A 14,985-nucleotide genomic window follows, 5' to 3' on the forward strand; every position below is an offset into this window, starting at 1 on the left:
CTTTGCCGTAGGAGGTGTGTGCCTTACCTCCCAGGAAATCATTATCTGTCAGGATCTGCCATTTGGCCTGATGGTTTTGTTTATGTTATCATCTAGGTTTCAGAAACTCCATAGTATCTTTCCCTAGTGGCACCTAAAGATCGATTGGTAGTCTTCAGAAAAGATTTTACATGGCAATTAGCACTCAAGTCAGCCATTGACTTTAACACTTGCATGGGTCAGGAAGGATTTTCTAAATTTTCTGTATGACCCCAATAGCCATCTGTCTCTGGGGTCACTGGAGTATTCCCTGATGGTATAGGAAGCACCAAGAGGTCAGGCAGACAATACTGCTTCTATTTGCAATTGGATGATACTGAGCACAAAAAAAAAAAAAAAAAAAAAAAAAAAAAAAAAAAAAAAAAAAAAAATGCATACACTGTTCCCTAAAACTGTGAACAGCTCCAGAGAGGTCTGATTGAAATCTTGTCAAGCAAAGTCCAGTTTGGTAGAAGCCAAGATCAAGACTCTACCTAAAGTGGCTTGTACTCACTTCTGTTGAGAAAGATGGATGGTTTGCTGCTGCTGTGCCTTTGGGATTGCTCTCCCTCCCCAAATAGCAAAAAAGTGTGAGTATTTACAAATCCCAGGGTATCTCTAGTACTAATGAAGTTGAAGTTTGGCCAAGGGTTCACTGACTTTGAAGGAAAGCTTGTCATTGTCATCTTCTGCTGTGTCCTTGGGACTTCAATTGACACAAACGTGCAAAAATTTGTATTATGCATATGCTTGCCTCTGCTGACCTTGCAAGAGCAGGACCTGCTAAAAGAGCTGATTAAACAGTAAAAAAATATTTAGCAGCTGTTTTTGCAAATAAAAGTTTTTCAGATTAGTATGAATAATGGAAAAAAAATTTGTTGCTCAAGCCAAGCATAAAAGCACATGCTAAGTACATGCCTCATAAGTCTGCACGTTGAATTAGTTTTGCCACAAAAAACTAGATATGATAGTTAATAGTGGAAGCTGCATCATTGTTACAGCTCACTTATGTCCAGTTCAGAGTTTCAGTTGCCAAAGGAGTAGACAATGCATTGAGACCAGTAGTATATTCACAGTAGAGAATAGTGCAGTAACAGCTGGGACTGTAAATTACATCTGCTTGAACCAGGAAGCCCAGCTACAAGCATTATCCATCAGTCAAAAAATAAACCAGTAAAAAAGAAAGTTACTCAGCCAAAATTTTTTCATAAATACATTATATTTTCTTACCCAGAAAGAACCTGCAGTGAAAAATAAGGATCGCTGGAGCTAGCTAATTCTAGGTATCTCTGTAGCCTTTCTTTTCCTTTTATATCATAAAACTCTGGCATAAATCCATTTTGTAGAACACAAAGGATTTTTTTTTCCAACAAAGCTTCATCATTTCATGGCAGCTGAGCCTCACAAGTGCACTTTGCCTTCAAAATAATGTCAGATAAAGGCACTGTTGCCTCTGTTATAGTAACTTCTCAGCATTGCTGATCTGGCAAAATTAAATGGAAAAGCAGCGTAACAGTACGTGGCATTATGCTATCAGCCTGTGGAGCTCTTTAAAGTTGTAAAGATTAATATATAACTTTCAGCGAACTTTTAAGGTAAATATATAAATTAAACTCACTTCTAGTACCTGAAGTAGATGATACTGTGTGTTGCCTTAATTAGGGCAAAGTCTTCCACATGGCCTATTAAGTGCCTATTAAGCAGGCTCCCAGGGATGGCTTCAGCTTCTATGCCTGATACACCCCTTTGTAGATCCTGGGATTCCTCTGGCTCTTCACAAGTTACACAGGGGAAGAAAATGACAAAGACACAGCCCAAAGGCTGTCACTGTACTGTTACTGGGTCCATCTGTATTTTGCTGTATTTATGAATGCTGGAAGAATTTCTTCCTGGGAAATATCTTTATCAGCACAGAAAGAGGTACATGCAGAGGCTACTAAGGAGCAATGTCTCTTTTTTTTTGCATGAAGAGCAATAGCAGGGAGCTTCTGCTCTGCACTGCTTCTTGTATCAGCAGGGAAATGCAGGAGATTGATTCTTGCCATGAGCACCTGCACCCAGCTTGTGCCCCTATTAGGAGCAGATCATTTCCTCCTGGGTTACTCACTGACAGTAAGGGCAACAATGTGAAATTCCTATGATGAAGTTTATAGTAGTTCCAGAGGGAGCCATCTCTCCACATTTTCAATGATGCAGTACAGATTAAATGATTTACTGATATTTATGTTTGGGAAGAAGCATGATGGTCCTCTCTATATAAGCCTGCTTTCTTTCAAGCCTGATTTCTTTTTATCTACCCAGCTAGCCAACATCCCCACAGAGCACTTCAGTGCTGCACTCACAGGGAATGACCTGATCATCTGGCTGCAAAAGGGACAGGTGACCAGGCTAATTATTAAATAAATTATTTCGGTAATTTGCCACTATTTTCCCAGTAAATTCTACCCCTTAGTACCCGCACAGCTGTTCGAGGTTAAACACCAAAGTGATTGCACCATTGTTAACCAAAAACGTGCGCAAGAGCATGAGCCCTGTAGAGGATCCTGTAGCTTGTGTTGTCTTTGAGCTCCCCCCTGAGACGGGCTGGTAGAGATGGCATCCTAGGGACGGCAAAGGGGTCTTGATCGAGGTCATACAGAGGGCTGAAAATTAGGGTTCTGGTCCAAATTTTTCAAGGTGGTGATTGCAACTTCCCCCCATGTCTATCTTTGAGCTAAATAATATTCCATGCATATAAAACTTCTGTAATTTCAGAGGTAACTTCTATATGTCATCTGTGTGTTCACAGCTGTGCAAATTATTAAAGTTCCTGATACTGATACTAAATATTAATTAATTTGCCTCTTAACATTTAACAGTGCACACCATTATTATCATGCTGTAAGGATTAAGCTGTCCCACATACATATTTACAACTTACCTTCAGTTTTAAGTGGTAACTATACCTGTCAGCATGGTGGCAATATTTTGCAAGCACTCTGTAAGCAGTGACTATTTTCCCATAAATGGGAAAATATAAATAAATTTCCCTATTTCTTTTCCTGAATATATTTGAAAATTACATTCTGAATTAGAATCCAATGTGCTCTGGGAAAAACAATTATGCCTCTGTAGGAAAATGTGAGTTTCAGGATTCCAAAGCAAAAATCCTGAGACAATGAAGACCATCCCCAGGATGCCTTCCCCTAGGTCTAACACAAACTGGAAGGAAGTTCTTTCTTCAAACACCTCAAGACACTGCATTTATCATATTAGAGTGATAATACTTCAAGAAGACAATGGGAATAAAGCAGCTTGATGCTACAGCTGTAACTTCAGCTTTTCTAATTTATTACTGCCATAGTGACTGATAAATATCTGCACTCTCCATAGCACTTTTTATTCAATAATATTGCAATTGTTAAATAAGGCTTTGATGCAACTATTTTGATAAAACATGCATAAAAGATGCAAAGTGGCAAATGATAGATAATTACAATTAATTGTACCAGCAAGTACTAAAGCACTGTAGGCTAAGAAAAACAGCAACTTGCAGCCACTCACTAATGCTTTTATGAAACAAAACAAGTAAAAAGATATTTAAATTAGATTTTAAATTATTATGAAGACGAAGAGACTAAAGGAAATTTCCAAAATTATAGGGCAACAGTGCCACCTTGAGGTCAGTAGAGAATATGAGGAAGAGGAAAGTAGTGGGTGTTCCTCTGAAGATATTTAACTTTTAAATGCAGAAATTATTTGTTCCATCTAGACGTTCCAAGAAAAAAAAAAAAAAAAAAAAAAAAGAAAAAAAAGAAAAGAAAAAAAGAAAAAAAATACTCTCAAGCCATTTTCTTAGTTTTTTTCTTGTTAAAAGCACAGCATTTGCAAACACCAGCTATTTAAAAATGTAGTCTTTTCTGAATCTTTAATCACTAATTTATTTTCTTGGTTACTTGTTTTCCACCTTTCCCTAATTGGCACCTGCATTTTGCAGATGACAAAGCATATGATGAAATTCTTGCACCCTGCATGTTTTTTCAGAGTAGATTAACACTACTGCATATTCTATCTTTTCTAGTTTATGGGCTACACAATGAAGATTCACACAAAGGCCAGTAGAACTGCATTGCAGATCTTCTGTTTGGGGCACAGAAGAGAAAAATCTGAATATACAAATATGGTGAGCAAGCAAGGATTACTCTCCAGGTAGGCATGACAATCTCAAACAATATGAAAGAATGCAAAAGGAAAGCATCTGAACAGATCCATATGGCACAGCTACCTGGGACCACACCTAGTGCTGGGTAATGACTGTCAGAACTGGGGTGGTTTTAGACTATCAAACCAAGGGGTAATGTTCCAATTCTTTTAAGCACAGGCTGTGGTGAAAACAATAAACACTGTGCATGCAAATATGACAAGCTCTGTTAGGTGGTTAAGAATCTGGTAGAGCAGAACCATTGCTGGGTAACACAGGTGCTTGTCTATTAGCAAATACAACAAATAAAATTGATGTTTCAAATAACATTTTGATTGTGACATGATGTTATGTTTCAAATAACATCAAGTGAAAAGCATTTAGGATAAATACCTCCTTAGATAACATCCGTGGCCCCATAAGGAAACAAATGTTTTGAAAATTAGATGTTTTCTAAGAATGTATGTTTTAAGGCATCTCAATGCAAAGATAGAAAACAGTTATATAAAATGCCAGACATTCCAGTTCCAAAGATTTTTTTTAAATTAGTGAGTCTGAATTAGTTCACAAAATTTACACCACCTGAAGCAAGCAACTCCTACTGTGGCAGAGAATTGTGAAGAGAAAGATGTAGATACTTCATAAACTTTAATAAGGATTTGTTATTCAAGGTACAATTGCACCTCCCCAAACACAGCTGCTAGTACCTGGGATGGTGTCCCATCTTAGGGGTCAGTTTATAACAGTCTCCAGGCAAATTAAAGGTGTAATTTCAAATGCATTGCTGTGAAGAGAGCCTTTCAGGAGCTGATGCTTTCTTTCAGGAGCTTTCTGTGAAACAGAAAGGACTAAGAACTTATCAACTCGGCTAAGATGACCCATCCCACTCATTAGTCAAAGACATTACACTGAAAGTGGTCAGCTTTGACAGGTCATTTAGTTAGTAAGAAGAGATAGCATAAAATCCCTTTTTGCTCTTTTGATAGTTAAAACATGTTTACAAGCAGAGACAAAAAGCCACTTTTTTCCACAAAGTATCAATACTTCTTTTATAAAGTACTGTATATTACATAGAGTATAATTTTAACCTACAGATTAACCTCTGTACATTTTTAATGCAAGTTTTTCACACCAGATTTAAAAACACCTGTTTTACAATATTAGTTCTTTATGTTTTCAGAAGAATAATGTATGGTAAACAGAAGGAAGACCAAAGTATTTTTTTAATAACACAATTATTTCATCTTGTTTGACTTGGTATCAAACCTACCTGTTTTCATAATATAATCTTGTATGCTCTTTATCACTAACTACCTACCATAGACTAAGAATGCTTGTAACAACTGTTACAATGTATTTCCAGTAGGTTCCAGATTAAAAGCGGGAGGCACCAATATCTTCCTATACATACCAGTAACTCTAAATAGTTAAATACTGTACATGTGTTACAGTTTCAGCGCATGCCCAAGATCTGTCTGCTCTTTAGTTGATAGTTTTTTTCCAGTTCAGAGAGTGCCTGAGCCCGTAGATTTGCAGCATACAGACGTTTTTTGAGATCATGGTGTTTCCCTTTGGAGACAGGATAGTTTTCCAGATCAGTAGGAGGCACAGCATTCTCTTCACTTCCATCAAAGTGCACTTTCTTCTTGGTTGTAGAAAAGGGGAGCAGGAGTGCAATATCTTAAGAAATAAAAAAAATAAGTACTGAATTAGCACATCTTACAACCTGTATTGCTTAGCTTATGTCTTTTAACCCTGTTACCCATTTTGCTAACTAGCTGGTTTTAAGTAATCTAATTAAATGCATTGCAGCTCCCAGCAACAATCCCTTCCCCTTTTTGGAGGAAAGATTGAAAACAAGGTTTTTAAATAACTGTGGTAAAAGGATGCATTGCATTGTAGCTTCTAGGGTGTACCTCCTAACACCTAAGGAATATTAGTTTTACATACAAAGAAAGGACAAGACAGTAATACATAGTCCAGTCCCAGATAGAAATGGAAAACCAGGCTCTCAGTTACAAAAAAAAAATCCCTTATCTTTCTTTCATAGCAAAGGCAGACCCAACTTGTCCCATAATTTTTCTGCATTACACACATTGTTCCAACTCTATCCTTGTAGTAAGCCAATGGGGTACAAACAAGGCTCTGATTTAATGAATAATGAATTCAAATAACTTAACAATTAGCAAATTACTTTCACTGCAGTCTGGACGACAGGAACTTTCATAGTATAGCTTTGCTTTAGCTGTATAGAGCTGTCACAATCAAAAGGGAGTTAATTTATTTAGGTTATAATGACTTAAGTAAAAAAAAACTACCACCAAATGCTATTAACACAGCCGAGTTCTCTCTCATAAGAGCCAACTTCACAGGAGTCAGCCCAGAGGAAAAAACAAAACAAAAAATAAAAAACCAGACACCTTAGTACAGGTCTAACTATCCTAATCACAGTTCTGCTGAAGCCTTCATTTTACATTCATTAGGCTAGGGCAAAGATGCAATAACCACAGAAATGTCAGAAGGACCAAATCAAAGGGGCTAGTAAATGCTCCAAAATTTGTAGGTTTCTATCAGTAAGTAGGTACCTGTTTTAACACTAAACCCTTCCCCAAGAATAAAACAATGCGTGAAAAAAACAGGGTAGTGTCCAGAGTATTGTCCTAGAAACCAGAACTTTAGGTATTCCATTTTATTGTGAAGTTGAACCACACAGGTGAGTTTGAGGAAAAAATTAGGGAGCTAAGGTATGCAAGATGTAGAACAGTTGTGGGAAAAATAAACAGTAACTGAAGGTAACAGATGCTCAAGATACCACTCGAGAACATACAAGAAAAAAACCTAGTCTGTTAGTATCAGTATAGGGAGAATTTTTAAAAGCAGTATTAAAAGAGTAACATGGAATTGATTTGAGGAGTGGCAACTATTATGACAAATGTTTAAAGTGATCTAGAGATACTGCAAGATTTGGTCACTCTTGCAATAACTGTATTCACTTTTCTGCACTGTCTGGTCTTAAGATATTAACTCCTCAAAGTGACTTTGCCCTGTTAATGTCATATATCACATGTAGGGGTAGAGGATGAAAAAGAGAACAGAAACAAATACTGAAGCTCATTTATTTTCAGTCATCCAGTGCTATAGGCATCACAGAAAGCCCAATGAAAGTTTATTCTTAATTGTATGTTAAAGTGAGACAAGATATTGAGAGAGGTGGATCTCTAGATATTGACAGAAATGTTAGAAATAGCTAAAGTACAAGTAAAATGCTAACACAAGGTAGTGGTATTCTTTCCTGCTGTAATGTGTTTCTTGGGGGAAAAAAAAACCAGCCTCAGTTTTATTTGAGCTGTATCTGAGCAAAACTAAATGAAGAAATTGTTGCTGCATGTTAAAGGATGTTCACACTGTTCTAGAGCATTATTTAGGACCCAGGTATTTAATATTCCACCAATACTTCAAAGTGTGTTTAGATACTAGAATAATTTTTCCTGTTCAACATGGGTGGTGGCTTTTTGGATTGTTTTGGTGTTCGTTTGGATTGTTTTTTGTTTGTTTGGTGTGGTTTTGCCCCCCCCATCCTCCTTTTTCCTTTTCCCCCTAACAAGTTAGACTAGAGCGTGGTATTAACAGTTTATATTATATTCTTCAGAGGTTATATGATGCACCAATCACAGCTGGGTCACTTGCAAAAAATACTATTTCCCACCTTGAAGTTCTTGAACTAAAGTTGAACTAAAGTTGAAGTGGTTAAACATAGACACTTTTATTAAAATTAACTAAATCAAAGATCTATAAAAAGACATCCATAAGTAAAATCAGTACAGCTCTGGGAAAGTTCAGGTTACAAGTCAGCACTTCCATTAGTTTAACACAAGAACTTGATTTTCAAAACAGTGCAAGACTACAGAGCTGACAGTGGCCACTCATATTCATGGCTGAGCATCATTCATCAAGTAGAAAATCAAAAGTCCCTAAAGTTTCTTCCCAACAATGCAGAGATAATTGGGGCTTTGAATGCTACAGCGGGTCTATATACAACACGCTGAACATCAGGGACATTCTGCTGGTCATACCAGTCTACATTTGTCACTGCAAGTGGCTTCTCATCTATTTTCATACCTGGACCATCTGCACAAGCTAATGTCTTCTGCTGTTGGTAGGTATTATACTTCTTCATCAGGTTTTCAGCTCTGTTTTGAAAAGAGAAGTTTTAGCTTTTTGTTGTAAGATTGCAGAGTGTATAATCTAGGCAATTGTAGGTTAGTAAGATACCTAGCAAGTTTGTCCTCTGCCAGTCTCTCTCGAATGCAGAGCTCCCGTTCTCTCTCTGGAAGTAGAAATATGGTAATATGCAGTGTTAACATGTAAATGTTAAAGTTAGGGTGACTGTGTGTGATGGATTGTCTTGCAGAAAAAGACAGCAGTAGTAACCTGTCACATGTATCTATATTTCTGCCTCTACAAATCTAAGCAAAGTAATTTTACTGTGTAGATACACCTTTATCAATGCAACCAGGAAAGCAATGGACAAATACTCAGAGAAAAGCCAAAAATGCTCTCCCCCTAAACACTGTGCCATATCTGCAACAAAGAAAGAATAGCAGCTTTTCATTCTGTATATTAATTCATGGCTCACATGAGAACAGACCTAAATAAAAATTTAGACCAGATATTATAATTCAGATATAGCTAAACACCCTACTTACAGCTGCAACAGCTGCTATTCAGGCTCAGAAAGCAATATATATTGTCAAAATCTGTATTACAGAGCCTACTGCATATGCAAAGGGGTATTTTATGGGGGTAGGAAGTCCCAGCTCCTGAGAAACCAGCCTCCTGTACAGTTTCACAGGCAAGCTACCTATAGGGTACAGCTTCTACAAAAGCAGTTGACAGTTTACTCGAGTACATTTTGTGCCAACATCAGGCTCCTCTTTGGTTACACATTGGGATAGGTAATGTTAGAGAGTAGGTGAAAAGCAACCTACACTGCACAGTGCAGAACAATATATTCAAACTGTATTGTTCTGTATCCTTTCCTAATTGCCATTCATGTTTAGTAATCTTCCCAAATCAGGTGTCTATATCTAGACTGACAATTACACCTTAGGAACTTAAGAGCAAGTATAGATGAGTAAGCCTAAGCACTCTTGTTTTAGTCTACAGACAGAATTCTAGTAGTCAATGCAGGAGTACAATACCCTAGTGCATTAAAATGAGAAAATGAGAGGTTTTAAAGGCTGTCTACCGTTCCTTCCTCCACACTTGCTCTTTTGAATCAGAAACCCATTGCCACCCTCTTCCCAAATTTCAATATCATACGCTCCAAACGTTGCTCTCTCTCTTTAATGGCTTGCTCTCGCTCCTGTAGTTGTTGTTCCTTCCTTTTCAGTTCATTCACTGCAGTATCTGAATGCTGCAGTCCTTCTGGCTCCCATGATCTCCAGCCTCTTTTATCAGAAATCTGTCTCTGTTCTTCTATCACCAAGTCTGCTATCAAAGGGTTCTGCAGAATATCTTCAACAGAAGGTCGGCAGTAATCCTAAAGGAAACAGATTAATAGGTTTCATCCATAACTGAGAAAAATTAAGGCCAGGGACTCCCAGTCAAGACCCACCTCAGGTTGGGATCAGCTGAGGTGCTATACAGCAAAGGAGAAGTTGGAGAAAAATCAAGTTAAGATTGGGTTGAGTAACCAGATGACAAAACTGAGAGAAGGCTGTTACCAGCCTTCAGCTCCAGATGCTGCAAAGTGTGGCTCTCCTAGCCCAGGCATCCACTCATTTCAGAATGGTGAGCCTACAGAGGCAATGGTTCCAGAACAAACACTCTGCATCTCTGCCTCTTCACTTAATTTCTGAAGGATCTGTATCTGTTAGAGATGGGTTCTTGTTCTCCCATGCAGTCTTCTTCTAGACACCCCCATGCCAACCATGGCAAGCAAGTTACGTATTAGCTGTACAAAGCAAAATCTAAAACTAAGACAAAACAACCCCTTCCAACTTCTAAATACAGTGGAACCATTTTAACCCTGAAGTTACAAGACCTTGTCAAGCATGCTGTTAGGAAATTCTCCCTAAGCCAACACTGAGACAGCCTTTTTGCATTCTGTGAAACTGGTGTAACACGTGAGTTGCTCCCTTTGTTTAATGAACTCAAAACACAATTCCTCCCTTTCTTCCCCTACCAATGGTATTGCCAGTGACAAGATCATAGCTACCACTACTTTGGATTAGTCTGTTTCATAATTGAGAAGTAAAACTAGTATTCCACTACCAGTTATAGTAGTGATGGAAAAATCATTAACTGATTCTTACCTTTACATTCAGCATCTCCTTGAGAAGTTCATTCAACTGCTCTGAGTAACGATAAGGTATTCGTCTGAACTTCCCTTCCCTTATCTTTTCTGCCAGCTCCTTCTGGTTGTAAGCTCTAAATGGAGGCCTGAGAAAGAACATTTTTCTTAGATTCTTTCACTAGTTTCACAGGACTTTAAAAAGTATCAGACCACGAAGAAAAGCTGCAATCAAAGATTTGTGTTGATTGCTTTATGTCAAGACCAATATATAAATAAAAAGCTAGGACAAGTCTCCAAAACCTTTAAGCTCTAATCTATACCAAATTTAATAATAAATGCATTAACAGCTGTGTTTCCACATTCATTACCAGACTGCTGTACTTACGAGAGAGCACATAATTCATACAGGAGGCATCCTAGAGACCAGATGTCAGATTTTTCATTGTAGGACATGTAGTTCATCTGCTCCTGAAGAGAACAATCTTAGTTAATAAACTTAAGACATTGTTCTACTATTGTAGAATAATCATCAATGGTTCAAATTGGAATTAAAAAATTGCTTAGTGGGGTTATCTTATGATTCTGTCTTAATTAACCTCCACAGTGACTCTTACTAGCAAGATTTTAGCAAGTTATGGAGCACTACACTACAGAAGACTGAATTGTTGCACCAATATTCAGCTGATACAACTCTGTATTTCAGTCAACATTATTTTTTCCCCACACAAAATGTACTGCATCAGGAAAATAACACTATTGCTTGTTTCCACTATAAATTAAAATCCTACCATCAAGAGGTATTTTAATAAGCTTTTTACATCAACACTATGAAACCTAAAAGCACTCTAGCTTCCCTGTTTCTTTTCAGAAAGAAGATACTCCAGCATATGTCTTAAATTTCTAGTGTTCCAAGAACATATCAAAACTTGGACAGAGAAGAACCTTAATTAGAAGGCAGTGAAGGTGTAAGGGAGAAAGGAGATTAAAATAACCACAGAACAGTCTTGTCTCCAGAACATATATGCAATATGAAAAAAGTCACCTGCATTTAAGACTAGTAACTCTTCATTAAATATCCCAGACTTTCATGTATTCCGAGACCAACACTGCAGAAAACAGATCTTGGAAGGACAAGAAAGAAGATAAAGCACAGAAGGGAGGTCTTACTGGAGACATATAATACGGGGTTCCAACAAATGTTTTGGCAAAGCTGGTGTCATGGTGCAGTATTCTAGCCAGTCCAAAATCTCCAAGTTTCACATTCTGCTTCCCATCTAGAAAGACATTTGCTGGTTTTAGGTCACGATGCACAGTGACTCCACCGTCGCTTCGTCTGTGACATTCTTTCAAGGCCAGTGTCAGCTGAGTCAATACTCTGAGAATAAAGCTTTCTTCCAAGTAATGCCTGAAAGATGAACACAATGTTTAACAAAGGTGTTCCCTGAGCACACCTCAAGTTGCTGTCAGTCTGAGTTCTGTAGCTTTTTTTAATCCTACCGCTATAAAACATCACTAAATCAACCCCAGCTCCTATATAGAAAACAAACAGCAACAGGCATGCACTATTTTAAAAATGAAAGTTTAAAAAAAAAAAACAAAAACCAAGCAAAATATGTTGGAGGACATCTAAACTTTTGCTGCAGAATTCTCCTAATATTGCCTTTCCTCCCCAAAGCATCTTTTTAGATTTTTTTAATAGATTTTAATTTTTAATTTTTTTAAGGTATTTTTTAATATGTAGTATTTCCATTACTTACAACACAAACATCACTTTAATGCTTCTGGGATGAGATCTGCCCCTTTGCTCAGGGATGATAGCAATATAGCAGTATGCTATCAGTTGTTTCTAAACTGTTATGAACAACATATAACAACAATACAGCTAAGACAGAACTCACTTTTTACTGTATCTCTCCTAAAATCAAAATAGTGATATGTTTTGGGGCAGCTGGAATACCATTTTAGGCTATTCTCACAAAGTAATATGTGGCATCACGTACTTAAACAAAGAAGGTGAAAACCAGTATAAAGAAGTATAATAATAGACCAATAGACTAATACTAGACCAAGGTGAAGTCTTATCAACTCAGTGTCTCCACAAATGGAGGCACATCAAGTAGTTTCTAACATCGTGTTCAAAATCACTTTTCCCTTTCACACATTTTGGTATTGGTGATCTAACAAAAAAAAGGGTACAAGTGGTTTTACTGATGGGCAAGCAAGAACTCACAGAGCAAGCTCCCCATCTGCAAGAACTGTTTCATGTTTCCAACACCCTGCCTCGCATTGCATCCAGAAGTCCTTCAACAACTTCTGCCTCATAGAAGGGCTCAGGGTGGAGGGTTTTATGCTATTTAGACATATTCAATCAGTTGGTGCATTCATTAGCACAGTTCTCAACAGCGTTGTAATTTTGTACTACCCTTTCACATTTCTGAGAAGTTTTTTGGTGCAAGGGATGAGACCCAAAGTTGTTTAGAAGCTATTAAGAAGAGAGATACTGCACTGGGAGCTTTTGCTTTCCCAAGACTCTTTATCCTATAGGTACCACAAAATTGTCACAGATAGATTTCACGTGCCTCTCTTTGGTGCACCTTGCAATTAAGCTCGCCAGGTCCCCCCCGTCACAGTACTCCATCACGATGTACAGGGTTGTGTTGCTTTTGTCGATGATCCGATCATAATACCGGACAATATTCGGATGCCTCAGCTCACGAAGCAAATTCACTTCCGAAACAAGCATGTGTTTCTCTGCCTCGGTCATTGAGCCGTAGTCCAGCTCCTTCCATACCAAGATCTAGAGAGGAAAAGAAAACACACAGCCCCTTATAACGACTCATACACAAACCAGAGCTTTGCCAGGGAGGGGAGGGGGGAAGAGGGGCTGCCAAAGCCCACTCGCTTGTCCCGGAGAGCTGCCAGCACGCTGCTGAAACCCACGGCCACGTCACGGCCAGCAGAGCAGAGCAGAGCGGTGCCTCCTCGGCGCCCAACGCAGCTGCGGCCGTTGCCCTAGAGCCGCTACAACCCTACAGCCGCCACAACCTCACCTTGCCGTCGGCCTTGCGGCGCACCTTGCGGCACTTGCCATAGGAGCCAGCGCCGATGGTGAGCAACACCTCGTAGTCTCCGAGCCGGCCGGGCATGGCAGCGGTACCACCACCGACACCAACTCCCCACGGGACCGCCGGGGCGGCCGCGCCGTTCAAATGCACCGCCCCTCCCCCCCATTGGTCGGGACCTGCAGCCCCGCCCACGCACCCGCCTCTCCATTGGCTGCGACGCCGTAAACAGCGGCTGGTGGACTGCGGCCGTTACAACGGCGGGGCTGCGGAGGCACGGAGCTACCGCGAGAGTTATCGCGAGAGCTGGGGCGCGATCCCTACCTGTGGGCGGAGCTGGCTCAGCCCGGTCCGGCTCGGTCAGGCCCGGTTCAGTGGGGCGGTCGGGCTCAGCTTTCTTTCCGGTGAGGCCGTTCCTCAGAGCGAGGTGTCCAGCAGGTGTCCGTCCTTCCCCGCAGGCTGGCTGAGGCAGTGGGTGGCCTCTCGGCGTTCCGCCGGCTCGGCGGCGTGTGATCCCCTTCAGTTCAGGAATTCTGAGGAGAACAAAGTCTGAAATAAGCAGCAGAGGAACCCCCGGGGCTCCCCTCTTACCTAGAGCGGGGTTGGTCACCTCCCTGGCCTTGGCCCCCGTTTGGGTTAGGGCCGCGCTGTCCTTACAGCGCCGGTCGGCACATGGGCTGGAGGAACCGTCACCCGGGAGGGGGTAAATGACGTTCTCAGGTAGAGACTTTTTTTTTTTTTTTTTCATTAGAAACAACGACAAATCACCCCTTTTCCTGAAATACTAAGGTCAGTTGAACAGATACTGATAGAAAGTTGGCATACCGTATCGTGTATTTTAGTATTACAAAGTGTTCAAAATAATAGGAAGGCGTTCTGAAAAATTCCCCCTTACAATCGCTGAGGAAAATTCATAGAATCATAGAATCGTTTTGATTGGAAAAGACAATTTTAAGGTCACCAAATCCAACTGTTAAAGCAGCACTGAAAAGGCCGCCACTAAACCGTGTCCCTCAGCACCACATCTACACAGCCTTGAAATCACTCCATGGATGGAGACTCAACCACTGCCCTGGGCAGCCTGGGCCAGGGCCTGACAACCTTTTCAATGAAGAAATGTTTCCCAATATCCAGTTTAAACTTGAGGCCATTTCCCCTTGTTCTATTGCTTGCTACTTGGGAGAGAAGACCAACCCTCGCTTCCCTCCAGCTTCTGTTCAAGTAGTTGCAGAGAGTGAGAGGGTCACCCCTCAAGCCTCCTTTTCTCCAGGTTAAACTCCCACAATTCCTTAAGATGCTTTTCATAAGACTTCTGTGCCAGACCCTTCCCTAGCTCAGTTGCCTTTCTGTGGACATGCTCCAGGAACTCTTGTGTCCTTCTTGTAGTGAAGGATCCAAAACAGAACTCGGGATTTGAGGTGTGGCCT

General features: G+C 39.9%; 1 protein-coding gene across 2 annotated transcripts; it reads right to left on the bottom strand.

The window, feature by feature from the left end:
* Positions 1 to 5,523: 5,523 nt before the first annotated feature.
* Positions 5,524 to 13,992, bottom strand: NEK2 (NIMA related kinase 2). Of its 2 annotated transcripts, none has more exons than XM_071739584.1 (9): positions 13,883 to 13,992; positions 13,076 to 13,293; positions 11,664 to 11,901; positions 10,882 to 10,964; positions 10,516 to 10,642; positions 9,521 to 9,740; positions 8,471 to 8,525; positions 8,318 to 8,388; positions 5,524 to 5,878 (listed from the first exon to the last, which is right to left on the bottom strand). In XM_071739584.1, exons 2-9 carry the CDS (start codon positions 13,258 to 13,260, stop codon positions 5,652 to 5,654), a joined length of 1,206 nt encoding a protein of 401 aa, XP_071595685.1. In that variant the 5' UTR covers positions 13,261 to 13,293; positions 13,883 to 13,992; the 3' UTR covers positions 5,524 to 5,651. The 2 variants fall into 2 exon arrangements, with proteins under 2 accessions (XP_071595685.1, XP_071595684.1); XM_071739583.1 differs by lacking the exon at positions 13,883 to 13,992 and adding an exon at positions 13,547 to 13,712.
* Between the last annotated feature and the right edge of the window lie 993 nt (positions 13,993 to 14,985).

Source organism: Heliangelus exortis, chromosome 3 (genome assembly GCF_036169615.1).
Source record: "Heliangelus exortis chromosome 3, bHelExo1.hap1, whole genome shotgun sequence".
Lineage (NCBI taxonomy): Eukaryota > Metazoa > Chordata > Aves > Apodiformes > Trochilidae > Heliangelus > Heliangelus exortis.

Bases quoted from the DNA above. Each gene is read 5' to 3' on its own strand.
- NEK2 (XM_071739583.1), bottom strand. From the start codon at position 13,642: ATGCCCGGCCGGCTCGGAGACTACGAGGTGTTGCTCACCATCGGCGCT. The intron at 11,902-13,075 runs GCACGTGAAATC...TTCATCTTTCAG, and splicing joins GCAAGGTGCACCAAAGAGAG to GCATTACTTGGAAGAAAGCT. The intron at 9,741-10,515 runs GTAAGAATCAGT...TGTTTCCTTTAG, and splicing joins AGGAGATGCTGAATGTAAAG to GATTACTGCCGACCTTCTGT.